We start from the raw sequence: 18,147 nt of genomic DNA, 5'->3' as shown, positions 1-18,147 counted from the left end.
GCGCGTGTCATTCCTGCAGTGGTACCTGGTTGCGCGTGTCATTCCCGCAGTGGTGTTACCTGGTTGCGCGTGTCATTCCTGCAGTGGTACCTGGTCGCGCGTGTCATTCCCGCAGTGGTACCTGGTCGCGCGGTTGCTTTCCCCCTGACTTTAGTGAGAAGCCCACAGTGCTTCCCTGTTAGCCTTGTTTGCCTTTTTGAATTGTGCAGGTCAGACAGAACCTATCTGAGCTGAACTGAACCAGTGCTCTGGTTTCAAGATGTGCTTCTTGGGGCTGGGGATGTAGCTCAGCTGCTCAGTGCCTGCCTGGCAAGCGCAAGGTTCTGAGTTCAATTCCCGGTAACCCCAACCCCTCAAAAGAATTTGCTTCTTAACCTTGAGACTAGAGACTTTACAGGACATACAAAGAAGTCTTTATAGTCTTCCTGGAAGATGTAGTCACTTCCTTCATATTTAGTGCTGATTAAATGGACCGTAGATCACCTTAACACATCACCTTGTTCCGTTTTTCTGACACAGGGTCTCACTGCCTATATGTGGTTTACGCTGGTGTTCAGTGACCCTCCTGCCTCAGCCAGGGTTACAGGCATGTGCCGCTGTGCCCGACAACACTTTCATGGGGAGAAAATCACTGGTTCTCTGTTGTTTTCTGTGCTTGACTTCTTTAGTTTAAGGGCATGATGGGCCCCCAAGTATAAGAAGAAATGTTTTTTGTGTGTTTCTTTTTGTTTGTTTGTTTGGGTTCTTTTCCGGTACCGAGAATCGAACTCACGCTTGCCAGGCAGGTGCTGTGCTGCTGAGCTAAATCCCCAGCCCCTGTTTCAAGAGCTCTTGAGTTGCGCATGCTGGCACATGTCTGTAATGCTAGCACTGGGAAGGCTGAGGCAGGAAGATCACTTCAAGTTCAAGGCCAGCCTGGGTTACATAATGAGTTGAAGACCAGCCTGATCTGCGTTGTCTCAAAACAGACAAATAAACTCTTGAAATAGAAACTTGGGCAGTGATAAATGTACATGAAATCTTAGACAGCGTTGCTTAATTTGGTTACTGTTGCCGTTGTCTTTCTTCATGTTCTTTTTTTGCTTAGCGATTAATATCTTCTCATTCTACCTAGACCAAAAATACAGCAGTGTTTTTCCACTTTATTTCTTCTACCCATTAACACAGTTAAAACCTTGGCATATGCACTGTGTGCCAGTCAGCTGTCAGGCTGCTCAGGTCAGACGGTGAATGAGCCGCGTGGGCCCCAGCTGTCTTCCTGCTTGCAGTCTGGTAAGGGGCCTTTACGCTGCAAGCCTGCGTCAGTCAGCAGTGAGGACTGCGGAGAGTGGGGTGTGACACCACGGGGCAGGGAAGAGCGTGGCTCTCTGGGTGGAGTGTGTTAGTCCAGGGCTTCAGAGCAGCAGATGGGATTCAGTGTACATGGACTTTCTCATCTTAGCAATAAAATATGCATAACATAACTTATCATTGAAATGTTTTTCTTTAAAGAGAGAGAGTCTGGCTGTGTTGCCCAGAGAGGCCCCAAACTCCTGGGTTCAAGCAAGCTTCCTGCTTCAGCCTACCCATTAGCTGGGCCTCATAGGTATGGGCCACCATACCTGGCTCATTTAATAATTTTTAGGTGTGCAGTTTGACATTAAGTACGTTCACCTTGGGCCAGCTGTGGTGGCACACACCTGTAATCCTAGCACTTGGGAGACTGAGGCCTGAGGACCACCAAGAGTTTGAGGCCAGCCTGGGCTATATAGTGCCTTCAAGGCCAGCCTGAACTGCATAGGGAGGCCCTGTCTCAAAAAAAAAAAAAAAAAAAAAAAAGAATTTGCTTGATTATCATCTTTTTAGTGTTCTAGGTGACAAAACGAGGTTGTGTTAGAAGCACTTCTGCATTCCCCAGTGTGATGCTTGCCTCAGGAAAGAGAACTTAGGGTTGACTTGTGACTAACTAGGAAACTAGTCCCTTTTTTTTTTTTCCTTAGACAGGGTCTTGGTATGTAGTTCAGGTTGGCTTTGAACTCACTGTGTAGCCAAGGCTGGCCTTGAACCTGTGGCAGTCCTCCTGTCTCAGCCTCCCAGTGCTGCTGGGATTACAGAGTGCACCACCACACCCACCTATCGTCCCATTTTTTAATGGAATATTATTTTTACTTAAAAGAATGACAAATTGTAGTAACAAACTTGGACATTTATGCATGTTTTCTTGAAAGTAAGGGAATTGAGTGTGTTACTTTGAGATAGATGACTGAAATTTGGGTACTCAAGCAAGTATTGGAATTTTGGAAAACTTAAGAAGTTTGGCATTTTGTCGGGACTTTCCGGATGAGATTGGCGGTGATAATAACAAACATGGTATTTTAAAATAGCTGTTATGTAATGAAATGTGTTGGTTTTTGGAAGGTGTGTATAATTCCGGGGGTTTTTTGAATGACCAGTGCACATGATACTAAGTCGCATAGGTGAATGGTCTATGTCAGGTGCAAGAGAGAACAGTAGATATTTAATAATATGGTTCAGGAAGATTCATTGATACGGTTTCGGTGCCACATCTCAGCTAACCTTTGTAAATGCTCTCGTCAGGGTTTGGGAAAGTAGCAAAGAATAACACACATGCTCACCTGGAAAGGGCGGAAAAAGTACTACCTCCTGTCTTCACTTGCATATGGGCATACAGCTGATTTTCTTGTAATTTAACCGCAACAGCGTACACTGTAGGTTGAGTAAAGAAGCAGCCATGAGAGGCCAGGTTTATTCTATTAAGCCAGACATGAAGGAGATTTTCAAAAATGTATGTGGCAGTGCCATTTTCTTCAAAATGTATTCAGAAATGTTACTTATTTAGTAATCATTTTAAAGCATTGGTCAGTTTTATCTTCTGATGTGTCAGTAGGTAAAAGCCATAGTAAAGGACGTTTGCGGTCTGTCCTCAATACTTGGGAGTGTAAAGGGCTTCACAGTCGAAACATTTGCACACCGCTGCTCCAGAGCATTAGCCAGGAAGGTCTTCGTACAGCGTTTTCTCTTCTTCTCTTGTGTGGTCCCGGGGATCGTGCGCAAGGCTTCGTGCTGACCTGCAACCCCAGGCCTTTTGTATTTTTTATTTGGCAGGTTTTGCACAGTGGCCCCGGCCAGGCTCAGTCTTGGGATGCCCCTCCCTGGCCTCTCAGAGCTGGGGTCGTAGGAGCGCGTCACCTCACTCCGCAGCCCCGTGGGCTCCTGTGTGCTGAGCAGGCCCCTCTGCGCCCCGCCAGTCTCTCCTCTCTAGGTGCCAGCCCCTCGCTGAGTACCTAGGGCCCGCTGTGTGTGCTCCGCTTGGGGCGCATGGTAGGAACCAAGGCATGCTCTGCTGCGGTGGGAAACGGCAAAGAAAGGGTGGCGGTGATAGAAACGATTGAACTGACAAGGCAGACTGTGGGGGGTGCTTTTTAAAACTTCTTTTGTACAGTATTTATTAGCACACGTTTTAGTACGTGACGGTCACATGCGTCACGGGGAGCTGGTGCGTGTGCAGAGCACATCCCAGTTTTTTTTCACGCCCTTGTCCCCTCTCCCTCGCCTTCCTCCACCTTATTTTTATTTTTGGTTTTCCAAAAAATTTGCAAAACAATTTTTTTTGAGACAGGGTCTTGCAATGTAATCCAGGCTGGTCTTGAACTCACAGCGACCCTCATACCTCAGCCTCCCGAGTGCTGAGCTCAGTGAATGTGCCACTGTACCTGTCTGAACGTTCAGTGTTTCCGGAAACTTTCTTTAAAATCAGATTGTATTGGCACATTTTAGATATAGTGATCGCATTCACCGTAGAGAATTTGTACCTGTGCATCGTAGAATGTGTTTCTTTTTTTTCCATACCCCTGCTCTCTCTTTCCATTAACTTTTAAAATACTGCTTGGGGGGGAGACGCCTCTGGGAAGAGAGGCCTGAGCCGGACCAGGAGGAGGCGAGTGCGCTGCGGATGCTGCTTGCGGCCCACAGAGGGGCAGAGGCTCTCAGGCCTGGCGAGGAGAGCGTCTCGGCCGGGCGGCTGGGCGCCTGCCCCGCAGCTCTGGGACGTCACTGCGCATGGTCTGTGGCAGCTCTTGGAGGGTGTTTGCTGTTCTTTGTGCAGCTCTTGTTTTTTTCTAACCGTTACACTTTTCATCAGTACATGTCATACATACTGGGAATTTGTACCTGTAACATTTCTTTTTTTTTTTTTTGAGACAGAGTCTCACTGTGTAGCCCTGGCTGGCCTTGAACTCCCAGTGATTCTCCTGCCTCAGCCTCCTGAGCCATGGGCTTACAGGCATGTGTCACCATGCTCAGCTGTTGCCATCTTTTTACCTGTTCCTTTTGTTGTTCTTGTGGATTTAAAAGAAAAAATTATTGTCAGTTTAGTGGGGCCTGAAGGGATATTTGAAAGAAAAATGTGTATAATTTACCATGTTTAAAGAAAACGTATTTTTATTATTTTATATTTATTGTTTTTGCCTTTTTGAGACAGAGTTTCACTATGCAGCTCAGGCTGGCCTTGAAACTGATTTTTGTAGCCCAGGCTGGCCTTGAACTGACAGCGATCCTCCTGCCTCAGCCTCAAGAGTACTGGGAGAGTGCTGGAATTACAGGTGTGCACCACCATGTCTGGCCTATGTTTTTATTTTTGATAAGCATGACAGTTTCACCAGAATTAAGTTATAATAGTGATAAAGAATTGGGCTTTCTTTCAAAATCTCACTGGTAAAGTTATACTTAAGTGAATTCATTTTACAAAACCAAAGTTTAACTTTGAGGCTGTGTTCTTTAATACAGAATAATGTATTTTGGGGGAAGGTATGGGAGATGGACTCTTAGGCCTTCACGCTGAGCTAACATTTTCAGTCAGGCTGGAGCTGAACTTGAAAATCATCTTGCCTCAGCTTCCCAGAGTGCTGGGGTTACAGGTGTACACCACCCTACCCAGTTTAAATTCACATTTTTAAAAAAGTACGTAATACTGCTCAAAGTTCATCATTGTATTCTTATGACTGTCATCCTGTCCTTACTCCTGTTTTTTTACTGAAGGAAATTATGCTTCTAAGGACTAGTTGTTTTTGTTTGTTTTTAAATCTCTTTGAGACAAGGCTTCACTATGCAGTTCAGGCCGACATTGAGCTCACCATATAGTCCAGGCTGGTCTTGAACTCGTGGTGATCCTCCTTCAGTCTCCCAAGTGTTGGAACTGCAGACGTGGACCACCACGCCTCGTCTGTTTTTACGTTATAATTTTTGACCTAGCCTTTTGTAAATTGAGTAAATGAATGAATGAATTTTGAGACAGGGTCTTACTGTATGTAGTCCAGGCTGGCTTCATATTCATGACAGTGCTCCTGCCTCAGCCTCCCGAGTACTAGGGTTACATAAGTTGAATTTGAATACTGGCCTTGCACAACAGTGTTCTGAGTACTACTTCCTCTTTCTGACCTAGTATCAGGCTGCAGGTTAATTATTTGCTTGTATGTTAATCAAAGTTTTCTCTGTCCTTTTTATAATTAGATTTTGTGTTCCTAGCAGAGAGCTCTTAAGAAATTTAGGTCTGAGTACTTTGCTAATTCAGTTGAGCCTCTAAAGTGATACATTTTTGGAAGAAATACTTTTCTTGCTAATGAAATTCAGACTGTTTTAGAATATGTAGGTATAAATAGTGGATGATTTTGGTTTGGTTTGGAGGTACTGAGGCTTGAACCTAGGGCCTTCCCACTGAGCTAGGGTGCTGGTCCATGTTTTCATTGTTGTTTATATTTTGAGACAGCCTCCTGTTGGGTAGTGAATTTGCATGGGTGGGACTTCAATTTGAGATAGTCTTCCTTAGCTTCCCAGAATGCTGAGTTTACAGGTGTGTGCTGCCCTGTCTGGCTGAGGAGAGGTAGTTTTAAAGCATTTTAGGTGTCAGGTTTTTTTTTTTGGTGGTACCGGGGATCGAACTTGCGAGCTCTTGCCAGGCAGGCGCTTATGCCACTGAGCTATATCCCCAGCTCCTGGTGTCCGTTTTTATATACTGTGCCTGGCAAATAATAATTATCAGTTAACAAGAGAGCTAAAAATTTATTATATCCCCCCCCCAAAAAAAAATTTATTATATCCCCTAAGCAATATCCCTGAAGTATAAATACTGTTTTACTTAATTATATGAAAAAGGTAAATACGTATTTTGAATGCATTTTCTGATAATCTCTAAAACTTCCAGAAAAATGCCAGATTTGTGACATTTGCCTTTTAAAATCTTGTTTCAGGTGGGTGTGGTGGCCCACACCTGTAATCCAGCACTCAGGAGGTTGAGGCAGGAGGATTGCCACAAGTTCAAGGCCAGCCTAAACTGTACAGCGAGCCTGGCTGGTGGTGCACGCCTGTAATCCCAGCACTTGGGAGGCTGAGGCAGGATGATCTTTGCGAGTTCGAGACCAGTTTGGGCTGCAAAGTGCCCTCAAGGCCAGCCTGAACTGCAGAGCAAGACCCTGTCTCAAAAAGGCAAAACAAAACAAAACAAAAACTGCACAGCGAGCCCCTGTTTTAACAAAATAAAACAAAATCTTGTTTCTGTATCACATAAGTATCTATCTATCTATTTATCTATCTATCTATCTATTTATTTTTTGGTACCAGCAATCAAACTCAGGACCTTGCACTTGCCAGGCAGGCGCTGTGCCACTGAGCTATCTCCCAGCCCCAATAAATATTTTTTAATTGAAAAAATTTTTTTTTTTTGGTCTTTTTGAGACGAGGTCTCGCTATGCAGTTCAGGCTGGCCTTGAGCTCACTTTGTAGCCCAGGCTGGTCTCAAACTCGCAATCGTCCTCCTGCCTCAGCCTCCTGAGTGCTGGGATTGCAGGCATGCACCACCACGTGTGGCAAAAATTTTTATTAGTACATATATTTAGTACACAATGACTACATTCATATGGGGACTTGGTACATGGATGTAACACATCTTAATTCTTTTACATCCTTTCACATTCCAGTCTTTTCAATTCCCTGCTAGGTCCCCTTCCCATTTGCAAAATGTCTTATCTTCCTGTTTCCTTTTACTTGTTTTGTATTTCATTCTTTATTTATACTTTCGGTTTCTTGTGTAAGAGAAATAATGTCATATTTAACTTTGTACGTCTGATTTATTTATTGTCCTCTTTGATCTCCTTTTTTCAGAGTAATACAGTTTTTGTTATAGAGATTTTATTTTTGTTTGTTTTTTGTTTTGTTTTTTTTTCCAGTACCGGGAATTCAACTCATGACCTCGAGCTTGCCAGGCAGGAGCTGTGCTGCTGAGCTAAATCCCTAGCCCTGAGATCTTTTATTTTCTTGGATTAGGTTAATTCCTAAATTTTCAATTTTTTTCTTGATCCTATTTTTCTAATTTGTTGTTGTACAGGGACATTATTGATTTTTTGTGTTGATTTTGTATCTTGTTAGCTTGCAGAATTTGTTCATTAGTTCTAGGTGTCTTTTGGTGGAATAGTTTGGTCTTCTCTATAAAGGATCATGACATCTGTGAAAAAGTATAGTTCGATTTATGCCTTCCCTATAAGTATCACTTTTATTTTTCTCGTCTGATGGCACTTTTCCTTTTTTTTCTCCTGAGACAGCATCTTGCTAGGTTCAAGGCTGGCCTTGAACTGCCGAGGCTGGCCTCAGACTTGTTTGATTGTTCTTGCTAAAGTTCCCTTTTTTTTTTTCTTCTCCTATTTGCAGAAGGGCTAAAATGGCTAAAGAAGTTTCGAGTACAGTATTCAACAGGAGTAGTGATAGTGGACATCTTTATCTTGTTTGTGATTTTAGAGGAAAAGCATTTAGTTTTCCCCCATTTAATATAATGTTGGTGGTAGGTTGGTCATAAATGGCTTTTATCAGATTGATGTAAGGTCCATCCATACCTATTTCCTTCAGGTTTTTTTTTTTTTTTTTATCATGAATAGATGTTTGATTTTGTCAGAGACTTTTTCTGATGTCTATTGAGATGATCATGTGATTTTTGTTCTTGATTCTGTTGGCTGTTTTATTTAACCATGAAGTAAGTATGTAGCTAGGTGCCCTGGTATGTACCTGTAGTCCCAGCTACCCAGGAGGCTGAGGCAGGTGGGTCAGTTGAGCCTAGGAGTTTGGGCTGGGGTCAGCTCTTGCCGCCAAAAGGAAAAATAAAGAACCAAGTACTTACATTCACCATTGGTAATGAAAGGGTCATACTAATAGGTGTGTGAGAGTTTATAGAGGTAAGAGTTCCTAGGAGTTGTAGGAATAATATTTCCCTCTTTTGCTCACATAAACTCACTAGGTAAATCTGCAGATTGCTCTTAATTTTTAATTTTGAAAATTAGCCTTTTTTTAGCTAATGTGCTTCATTAGTGCAGTTTGCTTATGAGTAATTGCTACTCAGGAGTAAATTGGTATGCCGATGGGGTCAAATCAGTGCAGAGACTAGTGTGAAGTTTCAATATTGAAACAGTATGTAACAGCAAACCAATTACAATGTGACTGTATATGTAGATACATTTCATAATACTTACCTTTTTGTAACTCTGATCAGCCAGGAATTTTTTTTTTCTACTTTTTGAGACGGTCTGGCCATGTAGTTCAGACTGGCCTCGAACTCACAGCAATCCTCCTGCCTCAGTCTCCTGAGTGCTGAGATTACAGACATGTGCCACCATGCCTGACCAGCTAGTAATTTCTACAGAAATAAACTAGATTATGATTTTTAACCAATAAAAATAATTGAGAATATTTTTAATGATCTTGTTTTTTATTTTTTTAACTTAAAAATGGAATACTGCTGTTTCTTTGAACGAACTTCTGCTCTGTGAATTTGTATTCCCTTGGTGAGAGCCTCTTGGTTAATACAGAATGTGAATTTTGCGCTTAATGATTGCATGGCGTGGTAACTTGTGACTGGACACAGTGGTGGCATAGAGCAAACCACCTTCCCCCGGTTCCTTCCCATCCTTGCCTTACGGCAGGACCAGAGTGACCAGAAACCAGAGCATGTTTAACCATAAAGTTCTTTATTGTCCTGGGCGTGGTGGCGCACACTTGTGATCCTAGTACTCTGGAGGCTGAGGCAGGAGGATCTCAGAGTTCGAGGCCAGCCTAAACTACATTTTTTTTTTTTCCTTTCCAGTACGGGGAATTGAACTCATGACTTTGCGCTTGCCAGGTAGGCGCTGGGCCGCTGAGCTAAATCCCTAGCCCCTATTTTTTTTCTTTTTGTTTCAGCCTAAATTACATAATGAGACCCTGTCTCAAAAAAAAAAAAAAAAAAAGTTCATTGTTTTGATTTTGGAAAAGTAATTGAATTTAATAAATTAAGCTGTGAATCAGTTCTTTGTAAAGTCACGTAGGGTCCATGTTCTCAGAATTCATCTGTCCTCTTGGCAAGTTTCCCTTGCCTCGAAGGAGCTCCAGCACCAAGACCTTAGAGTGACTCCATGATTAAGGTGAGTCTGAGCTGCGCTGGTCTCATGTCAGCGGGGACAGCCGCCTCAGAGCACCAGCGGGACGTACCTCTGGGAGACCCCACTGACGTTGTTTAGTCATCTGACTCCTCTCCTGCTGCTGGTCCACCCTTACCCAGTGTCCAGAGGTCTTCACTTTGCCTGTGGCTTCTCGGTGACAGATTCTTGAGGTTCGGTCTCAGTGGCTGTGGTGTGTTCCAGTTGAGCAGTCACTACAGGACGTTTGGAAAGAACACTTTCATTTGGCCGGAGCGGAGCCCGCACGTGTTGGCCGTCACAGCGTGTTCTGCCGTCCCCGGACAGGGAGCCACTGTCCGTCTCTGCAGTTTGTCCGCTCCCAAGACATTTCATAGTAAAGGGATCTTAGGCGGTGTGGTCTTGGGATGGTCAGCGTCGTGTTCACCCGTTGTGAAGAACTTTGTTCCTTGTATAACTGTAGTGTTCACCCATGTTGTAGCTGGAACCCATACGTCATTTCTTTTGTAACCTTTGATCCATTGTATGGGTTCATTTATCATTTGATGGGCATTCATGTTGTTTTTACTTTTCGGCTGATGACTCCCGGTGCTGTGTTCATTTTTATGTGGATAAATCTTTTCATTTCTCTTGGCTGTAGACCTAGGACTGGAATTGCATGGTCCTGTGATCATTTTCTGTTTCATCATTTTTATGGGTGGTGGTTTTGCTGGGGATCAAAGCCAGGGCCTTCTGCGTGCTAAGCATGTATTCTGTCACTAAGCTATGCCCTCATCCGTGTGTTTAATCTTGGAAGGAATGGCCAGCTCCTTTCCTAACTGGCTGTACCATTTTGCATTCCCACCGGCAGTGTTTGAGGGCCCCTTTTCTTTGTATTTCTCTCTACCCTGTGCATTTTATTGTGGCCGTGCTGCCCCCCCACCCCCTTAAGTCACACGGACCTGTGCCTTATTGGAACCGGTGTTTTCTGGCCTTTAGTTGTGGTGTTTCTGTCGGACTGCCCTCTGTCCTTGGCTCACTGCCGCGCCCGCAGAGCCACCCGTCTCGGTGCTGCTGCTTTGCCGTGGGACCTAGACGGGAGTGGAGGGCTCATCTTGGTACAGCGCTGTTGCCCCTTACAAATAAGAGCGATGGAAGACGAGGGTTTCGACGGCTTCCTATGGGAATAGGCCATTCAGCTTTTTATTGTTGTGCTTTTATTTTAGTAATAATTAATTTACCGATATAAAAGTGTGAGTGAGACCTGTGAAATTATGTATCCTGTAACTGTCACTGCTGAAAAGGGAAGAAGTTTGTTGTTACTAAATGCCTGTCTTCCTCTCTTTTCAGGAAGTGGTTTAAAACTGTGTGTTAAGGGCAAATTAAATCTATATTATTAGAAGTTATGGTGGTTAAAGCTCTTGTTGTGGTGGTGATGGAAAGGATTTCTGTGATGCTGTGTTATGTTTCTTGATCTGGGTGCTAATTGTGTGTTTATTTGTGAAAACTCCCCAAGCTGTAAAAACAAAATATACACATAATAAAAATGGTAGTATGGGCCACTTAGGAGGCTGAGGCAGGGGGATCCCTTGAGCCCAGGGGTTGGAGACTACCTGAGGAGTAGAGTGAAACCTTGTCAGAAACAGTCCTTTAACATTGTTTAGATACTTATTTTTGGACTAGTACAGCTCTTCCTTTGTTACATTAGATCTCTTTGTGATGACTTGCATTTTGAGTTATGTTGTTTGCTACATTAAAGCTGTTTTTGTGTCAGAGGTTTCATTGAAATACGTGCTTTACATGAGGTTTCCTTCGTCAGCTCATAATTTTACAAATCACATGGTTTGGACACACTTACATTCACTGTGTAGGAAGTTAGTTTGATTGTATGTTTTGCTGTGCTGTTTATTTAGGTGAATGATTTTCAGCAGTTTAGCCCTGGCTCTAGTATTTTGTATCTCAAACTAAAAGGCGATAGAGCCTTACTGTCTGTCAGAATTCAGATTTTCTTCACAGGAGAGAGGCATGAAGGGGTGAAGCATAGGAAAGAAGCTGTGTCCATACTCGTTCATTATAGGAGCCTGTGTAATGCAGCAGCCATCTGGAGACACAAAGATTTTAATATTATCGTGCCGAGAGAAAATGTCCTGCTTTCATAGTCTTAGATTTTTGTATTTTTGAATTTTCTTAAATTTTAAATTTAGCTGAGCATGATGGCACACACATGTGATCCAAACCCTTGGGAGGCCGAAGCAGGTGGATTGCTACGAGTTTAAGACCAGACTGAACTACATAGTGACCTGTCTCAAAAAAATTTTTTTAAGGGTTTCTTTTTTAACCAATACATTAAAGGTATAAAGATCTAATATATTAAAGGGTACTCTGTTTTGATACGTGGATGTAATGTATACATGTACAGTTGGTGAAACGTCTTTTCAGAGTCATTTATGGGGTAAATAAATGCTCAGAATCTTCCTGCTGTCTTGAAACACGCGCAGTGCCGTTGCTTGTAGCTGCCCTCGCAGGGGCTCACCAGACCTTCGCTGCTAACGGTGCGAGCGGGGTCGCTGGCCAGCCTTCCTCCACACCTCCTCCCTGCTCTCCGCCCACTGCTCTGCTTGGTGTCGTGAGAGCCCCTTTTCCAGAACCACGAGAGGGTGTGAGGTACACAGCGGTCTCCGCTGCTGTCTGCGCGGTCGTGAATGGCAGGGTTCCGCCCCCGCTGTGGCCGAGTAGGGCTGTCCTGTGTACGGGACTGCTCATGAGCTGGCGGGCGCTCAGGTTCTTTCCGCATCGTGGTCACTGTGAGTAGTGCTGCTGTGAACGTGGGAGCCTAGATGTCAGTTTTCCTTGATGTGGACCCCTAGTAGGATTGCTGGATTGGATGATCATCTTTCAATTCTGTCTGTCTGTCTGTCTGTCTGTCTACAGGGTCTCGCTCTGTAATTTAGGCTGGCCTTGAACTCACTGTGTGGCCGGGACTGGCCTTGAACTCACAGCCATCCTCCTCCTCAGCCTTCCGAGTGCTGGGATTACAGACATGTGGCACTTTTCTTTTCTCTTTTCTTTTCTTTTCTTTTCTTTTCTCTTGTTTTCTTTTCTTTTCTCTTTTCATCTTTTTGAGATAGAGTCTCCCTGTGCAGTTCAGGCTGAACTTGAGTTCACTGTGTAGCCCAAGCTGGTCTCGAACTTGCAGCAGTCCTCGTGCCTCAGCCTCCCGAGTGCTGGAATTACAGGTGTGCGCCCTGGGATTACTGGTGTGCGCTATCATGCCCGGCTTGTCCTTTCAATTCTAATCTTTTTAGTTTTATTAGCATAGATGCTGAAGAAATTACTTGATTTTGATCAAATATGTTATATTGATGAAGGTAGCAATATTTGAAGACAGATCGTTTTGGTTAATACACGTTTTCAGGTAGGCTTATATTTTGTGATAGTTACTGCATTTCCAAAAGTTGGGGAATATAAGTGAAGGTTTCAACGAAAAATGTTTTATAAGAACAGTAAAATGACCCATTCCAGCCATATTGTATCCTGATACAGAAAAGCCTTTTCTGCCGTGTTCTCAATGTGATTTAAGAACTTGTCAATGAAACTGTGTGATGAAACATGTTAAAAATCTTCTAACTCTCTGATTGTGTCTTCTAGGCCTTCTTTAAAGTTTCCCATGTCTCAATGGACTCCTGAATATAACGAGCTGTATACCTTAAAAGTGGATATGAAGAGTGAGATTCCTTCTGATACTCCAAAGACACAGGAGAGTCTGAAAGGGATCCTTCTGCATCCGGAGCCCATTGGGGCAGCCAAAAGTTTTCCTGCCGGCGTTGAGATGATTAACAGTAAAGTGGGGAATGAGTTCTCTCACTTATGTGATGATTCTCAAAAACAAGGAAAGGACATGAGTGGTAATCGGCAAGAGCACGAGAAAGGCGTCGTGAGGAAAAAGCGCAAAAGCCAGCAGGCCGGCCCCTCGTACGCGCAGCACTGCGTGAAAGAGAACCAGGGCGTGCTGGGGCTGCGGCAGCACCTGGAGGCCTCGCCCAGTGATGAGGAGCACGACTCCTCCTTCAGCGACTGTCTGTCTTCTCCCTCCTCCAGCCTGCATTTTGGAGACTCTGACACTGTGACTTCGGACGAGGATAAAGAAGTCTCTGTAAGACATTCCCAGACAATTTTGAGTGCTAAAAGTAGAAGTCATAGCGTGCGATCTCAAAAGTGGCCTCGGACTGAGACGGAATCTGTGTCAGGATTATTAATGAAAAGACCCTGTTTTCATAGCAGTTCGCTGAGGAGACTCCCATGCAGAAAGAGATTTGTAAAAAATAATTCCTCACAGAGGACACAGAAGCAAAAAGAGAGGATATTAATGCAGAGGAAAAAACGAGAAGTGCTAGCTCGAAGAAAATATGCATTGCTACCCAGTTCTAGCAGTTCCAGTGAAAACGACCTCAGCAGTGAGTCCTCTTCCAGCTCTTCAACCGAGGGAGAAGAGGACGTTTTTGTCTCTGCTAGCGAAAACCACCAGAACAACCCAGGTGCTCCCTCAGGTGAGCATGTTTGCAGAAACATGGAAGGTACTTCATTCTTTTTCTGTTTGTTTTTTTGTTTCTGTGTCTTAGTGCTTCTGTTATATTCGAAAGGAGTATGAAATGCTGAAATTTTTTTTTTTTTTGAGACAGTGTCTCGCTATGCAGTTCAGGTTGATCTTGAGGTTACTTTGTAGCCCGGGCTGGTCTGGAACTCACAGTGATCCTCCTGCCTCAGCCTCCCGACTGCTGCAATGACAGGCATGTGCCACCACACCCTGCTGAATTTTTATTTTTAAATGACATAAATTACAGTAGACCCTTGACTTACAAACTCAGCTTGTTCCTGAGGGCTGGTTATAACTTAGGTTGTCAGTCAAAGTCGCTATCCTGTACACAGGCAGGTCTCAGTGTCCTTAGAGAGACATCAGGCCAGGATTTCTCTACCTCATACAGGAAAAGACGTTGTAATGTTCCTTGCAGAACTTTTAAGGGTAAAAGCTATATCAGACTATCTGGAGGCACAAGCAGCCGGCATTCGGGTCATACGTCAAGAAGCTTTTTTTTTTTTTTGACACAGGGTCTTGTTATGTAGCCCAGGCTGGCCTTGAACTCACTTTGTAGCTCAGGCTGGCTTCAGTCTCACGAATCCTCCTGCCTCAGCCTCCTGTGCTGTGATTACAGGTGTGCGCTACCATGCCTGGCTCCTAACTCAGGACTTCGGTCAGTAGTTAAAACTAAAATTCTGGTCATAACCCAAGTCCTTCATATGTCAGGCTGGTTGTAACATGAGGGTCCACTGTACCAACTATAGGATTAAACCATGACCCAAATTCTGTGATAAAAATATTTCTAGTTGACAAATAAAAAATTAGGTATTTTTTTGAGTAGTCATTTTTAATTATTTTATAAATAAATATAAAATGAATTGTTGGTTTATGATAGAAAAACTTTTTTCCTGTAGTTCTCTTAGAATGTTGACTTCTTTGAATACTTTTTCAGATACCTGATAGAATTTTTTCAGATGTAATCCGAGTAAGAGCAAGTTAAAGCTGATACTATTTTTCCTTTACGTTCTCTGTTGTTCAGGTTGCCTTGTGGTACTGTTCGTAGCTGACAGACACTTTGAAGTGTTCGAATGGTAACTTACTGAATGAATACCAGAGCTTGTGCATGTTTGGTCCTCACAGAGCTCTGTGTGTCACAGTGGACTAGCACTTGCGTGTAGTCTCATAGAAACACAAACACAAGCAAAAATGACTATTTTATTTTAAAAATTTTTAAAGTCTTTTGTCTTTTTGAGACTAGGTTTCACTATGTAGGTCAGGCTGGCCTTGTGCTCACTTTGTAGCCCAGGCTGGCCTTGAACTCTCAAGATCCTCCTGCCTCAGCCTCCCGAGTGCTAGGATTACAGGAGTGAGCCACCACACGCGGCAAAAAACACATTTTAGTAGAATAGGGTTATGTGAAGACAGTCCAGAAGTGTGTATGTCATAAAGAAAACACCCTGAGATAATGCGTAGTTTCTACAATTGCAATTTAAAAAGCTGTTGACATATTAAAGAGCTAAGTCTGAATGAGGGGAGTTAAGGTTAATTCCTTGTAAAGTGGGAAAGGAGGGAATTGGGGTGTAGAAAGAGCTTTCCACAGGACTGCGAATGTGCTTTCTAACACCGACTCCCGTCTTCCCCAGTGTTTGCTCCTTGTTCTGCCTGTCCAGGGTGTAGCCTGCTCGTCTGTCACAGAGATGGGCCGTTTCTCCCACCTTCTTCCCTGCTCCGTGGGTGCCTTCTGTTTTCATTTTTACTTTGCTGTCTTCCAGAACCCGAAGCAGTAACTTTGCTCCTAGCAGTGTACACTTCATTCTTGAAAACCTTGCTATTTAAGAAGAGCTAAGATCGCCTACAGCTGGGAGGGACACAGTCCTTGCCTGAGGTCTCCTGAGGGAGAGGGAGAAAAGGAGTTGTCTTGCTTGTCACGTTTTTCTCATGAGGTCAGAATAGGAAGGCCCTCGCCAGGGTGTGGTAGCACATGGCTGTAAGCCCAGCACTCCAGGAATCTGAGGCAGGAGCATCACAGTTCAAGACCAGCCTGGACAAGTTAGTGATCCAGCGAGACCCCGTCTCAAAATAAAAAAGAGTTGGGAATGTAGCTCAATGTGAAGGTCCTGGATTCAATATCCAGTACGCCCCAAGAAAGGGGAGCGGCAGAGCCACGTTCTGCTTTCAGGTGTTGCGGGTGGTGGTGGGTGAAGAGGAGCAGGGATCTAGGAGCTGATGGGCCTTTGTAGAAGACATGAGATAGTGAGTAGAGGTCAGTGTTAGGGTCTGTTTCTGGGAAGCAAGGTATTTATAGGAGGTATGATCAAAACATGCAGTGAATGTTTACATTAAAAATTGTTACAGCAAAACTGTTACATTTTGCTGCTAATACTGCTCAGAATATTGCCCCCCTCTTCAAACTTCTTACCCATTGGTTTGTCTCCTGAAACAGTTCTGGAAGTCCTCTTGCCTGAGTGTCTTTAGCTGTGCTCTTGTGGCTGCCTGAGTATCCTGCATGAGTTAAAAATGCACACCTTGCACGATCACGGTGACTTCGGGGAAGAGCTAGAAGTCACAGTGTGCCAAGCCCAGTGGATAAGGCGGATGGTGGGGAAGCACACAGTGTAATGTTTTTACGAACTTGCCTTTTTTTTTTTTTAAATTTTAAAGACAGGGTCTTGCCATGTAGCCCAGGCTGGCCTCAAACTCACAGTGATCCTCCTGCCTCAGCCTCTGAGTGCTGGGATTATAGGCCTGTGTACCACGCCCAGCTGTCTTCTTGTTTTTAAGAGTTACATAGTTCCCTTTTTTTATCAGTCTTCTATAATTTATTGAGCCAATTTTTGTTGATTGATACTTGCTTTTTTGAGCCACCTTTGCACAGTTATGCAAGCATATCTTAAGATATAATTTATAAAAGTATGTCAGAGGGCATATGAGTGTAAAATTTTGTTAGCTATTATTGTGAGAAAGCCTTCCAAGGGGTTCACATCTTGTTCCTTTACTATATCGTCATGGATAATGATCTCATAATGATAATAAAAATCTAGCACTTATTGTGTATTTGTTCTATGCCGGTAATCTAATTATTTTACGTGTGTAATTTAATCTGTGTAATTCTCTTATGGGGTGTATTCTGTTGTCATCACCCACTTCAGGATTTATATTCAGAAATATAGTTAAACTAAAATATTGATGGGACTTGGCTTTGTTATAAGAAACCTCAGCTCTTTTAAAGAATTGACTTCTTAAATTCTTAATAGCTTCTTTTAGACATGTTTTGAATGATGATATTGAAAGTATTGCCATAAAGTGTCTTGCAAAAAGTTTTAGTTAAATTCAGGTGGTAAAACTAAAGCTTGAATCCAGGCTTTGTGACTCCCAAGCCCTAGTATATTTCAGTGTGAGTCAGAATAGGGCTGGAATGTCTCAGCTTTTAGAGTGCCTCAACGTTCAGTTAGACTTACATGTAAAATGTTAATATTTGTTTTTGTTTTTGTTTTTTCCTCCGGTATCGGGAACTGAACTCACGACCTTGCGCTTGCCGGGCAGGCGCTTTGCCGCTGAGCTAAATCCCCAGTCCCTAAAATGTTAATATGATTTGTACAAATTGACACTAGTTACTTTGGAGCTACTGAGACTTTTTTTTTCATAATATGTGCATCAACGCTTATTAGCTATTGCTGCAGTGAACTGATAGAAAAGTATCTTACATTTTGAATATTTCGTAGTATTTTAGAGCTGGTAGCACAGGGGTCACATACTCATTTTCTAGATCGTGTATTTTAGCAGCTGACCAAAAAACAATGAGTTAGTTTGAGTCGGTATTTCACGTTGTATGTCAGCTCATCAGTTACACTCACCAGGTTTCTAGGGAATATTTTCTTCTTGTTGGTGTCTAATAGGAGCCAAGTTTGAGAGCACAGCACTATAGTAGATGGTTATGTTAGTGATTTTATCTATTTAGCGAACATTGTCTGACCTGCTGCTTAACTTTCTATTTTACTAAAGCCTTGAGTTTTCCACTTTTGATATGACTTCCTTGTAATTTACAAATTTTTAAAATTACAATAATGGGTATTTCTAGATTATCTCTTCTCCAGACTTGCAGGAAATGGAAATACCATGTGTACTTACTAAAGAAGATTCCCTAAGTATGTTAGTGTCATG

General features: G+C 43.1%; 1 protein-coding gene across 4 annotated transcripts in view; it reads left to right on the top strand.

Annotated features, from left to right (window-relative positions):
* Rnf111 (ring finger protein 111) overlaps window positions 1-18,147 on the top strand; it is a 61,292-nt gene that overhangs the window by 13,710 nt on the left and 29,435 nt on the right. For 2 of the 4 annotated variants that reach the window (XM_013518871.1, XM_013518872.1), the window contains exon 2: window positions 13,059-13,984. In XM_013518871.1, the coding sequence (XP_013374325.1) occupies window positions 13,078-13,984 (907 nt within the window). In that variant the 5' untranslated portion in view covers window positions 13,059-13,077. The remainder of the gene's footprint in view (window positions 1-13,058; window positions 13,985-18,147) is intronic. The other 2 variants (XM_013518873.1, XM_005393835.2) reach the window with 1 other exon arrangement.

The sequence above is a fragment of the Chinchilla lanigera genome, unplaced genomic scaffold, assembly GCF_000276665.1.
Source record: "Chinchilla lanigera isolate Chin_1 unplaced genomic scaffold, ChiLan1.0 scaffold00049, whole genome shotgun sequence".
Lineage (NCBI taxonomy): Eukaryota > Metazoa > Chordata > Mammalia > Rodentia > Chinchillidae > Chinchilla > Chinchilla lanigera.
The sequence above is the reverse complement of the archived record's forward strand: the minus strand, read 5'-3'. Positions and strand labels throughout refer to the sequence as shown.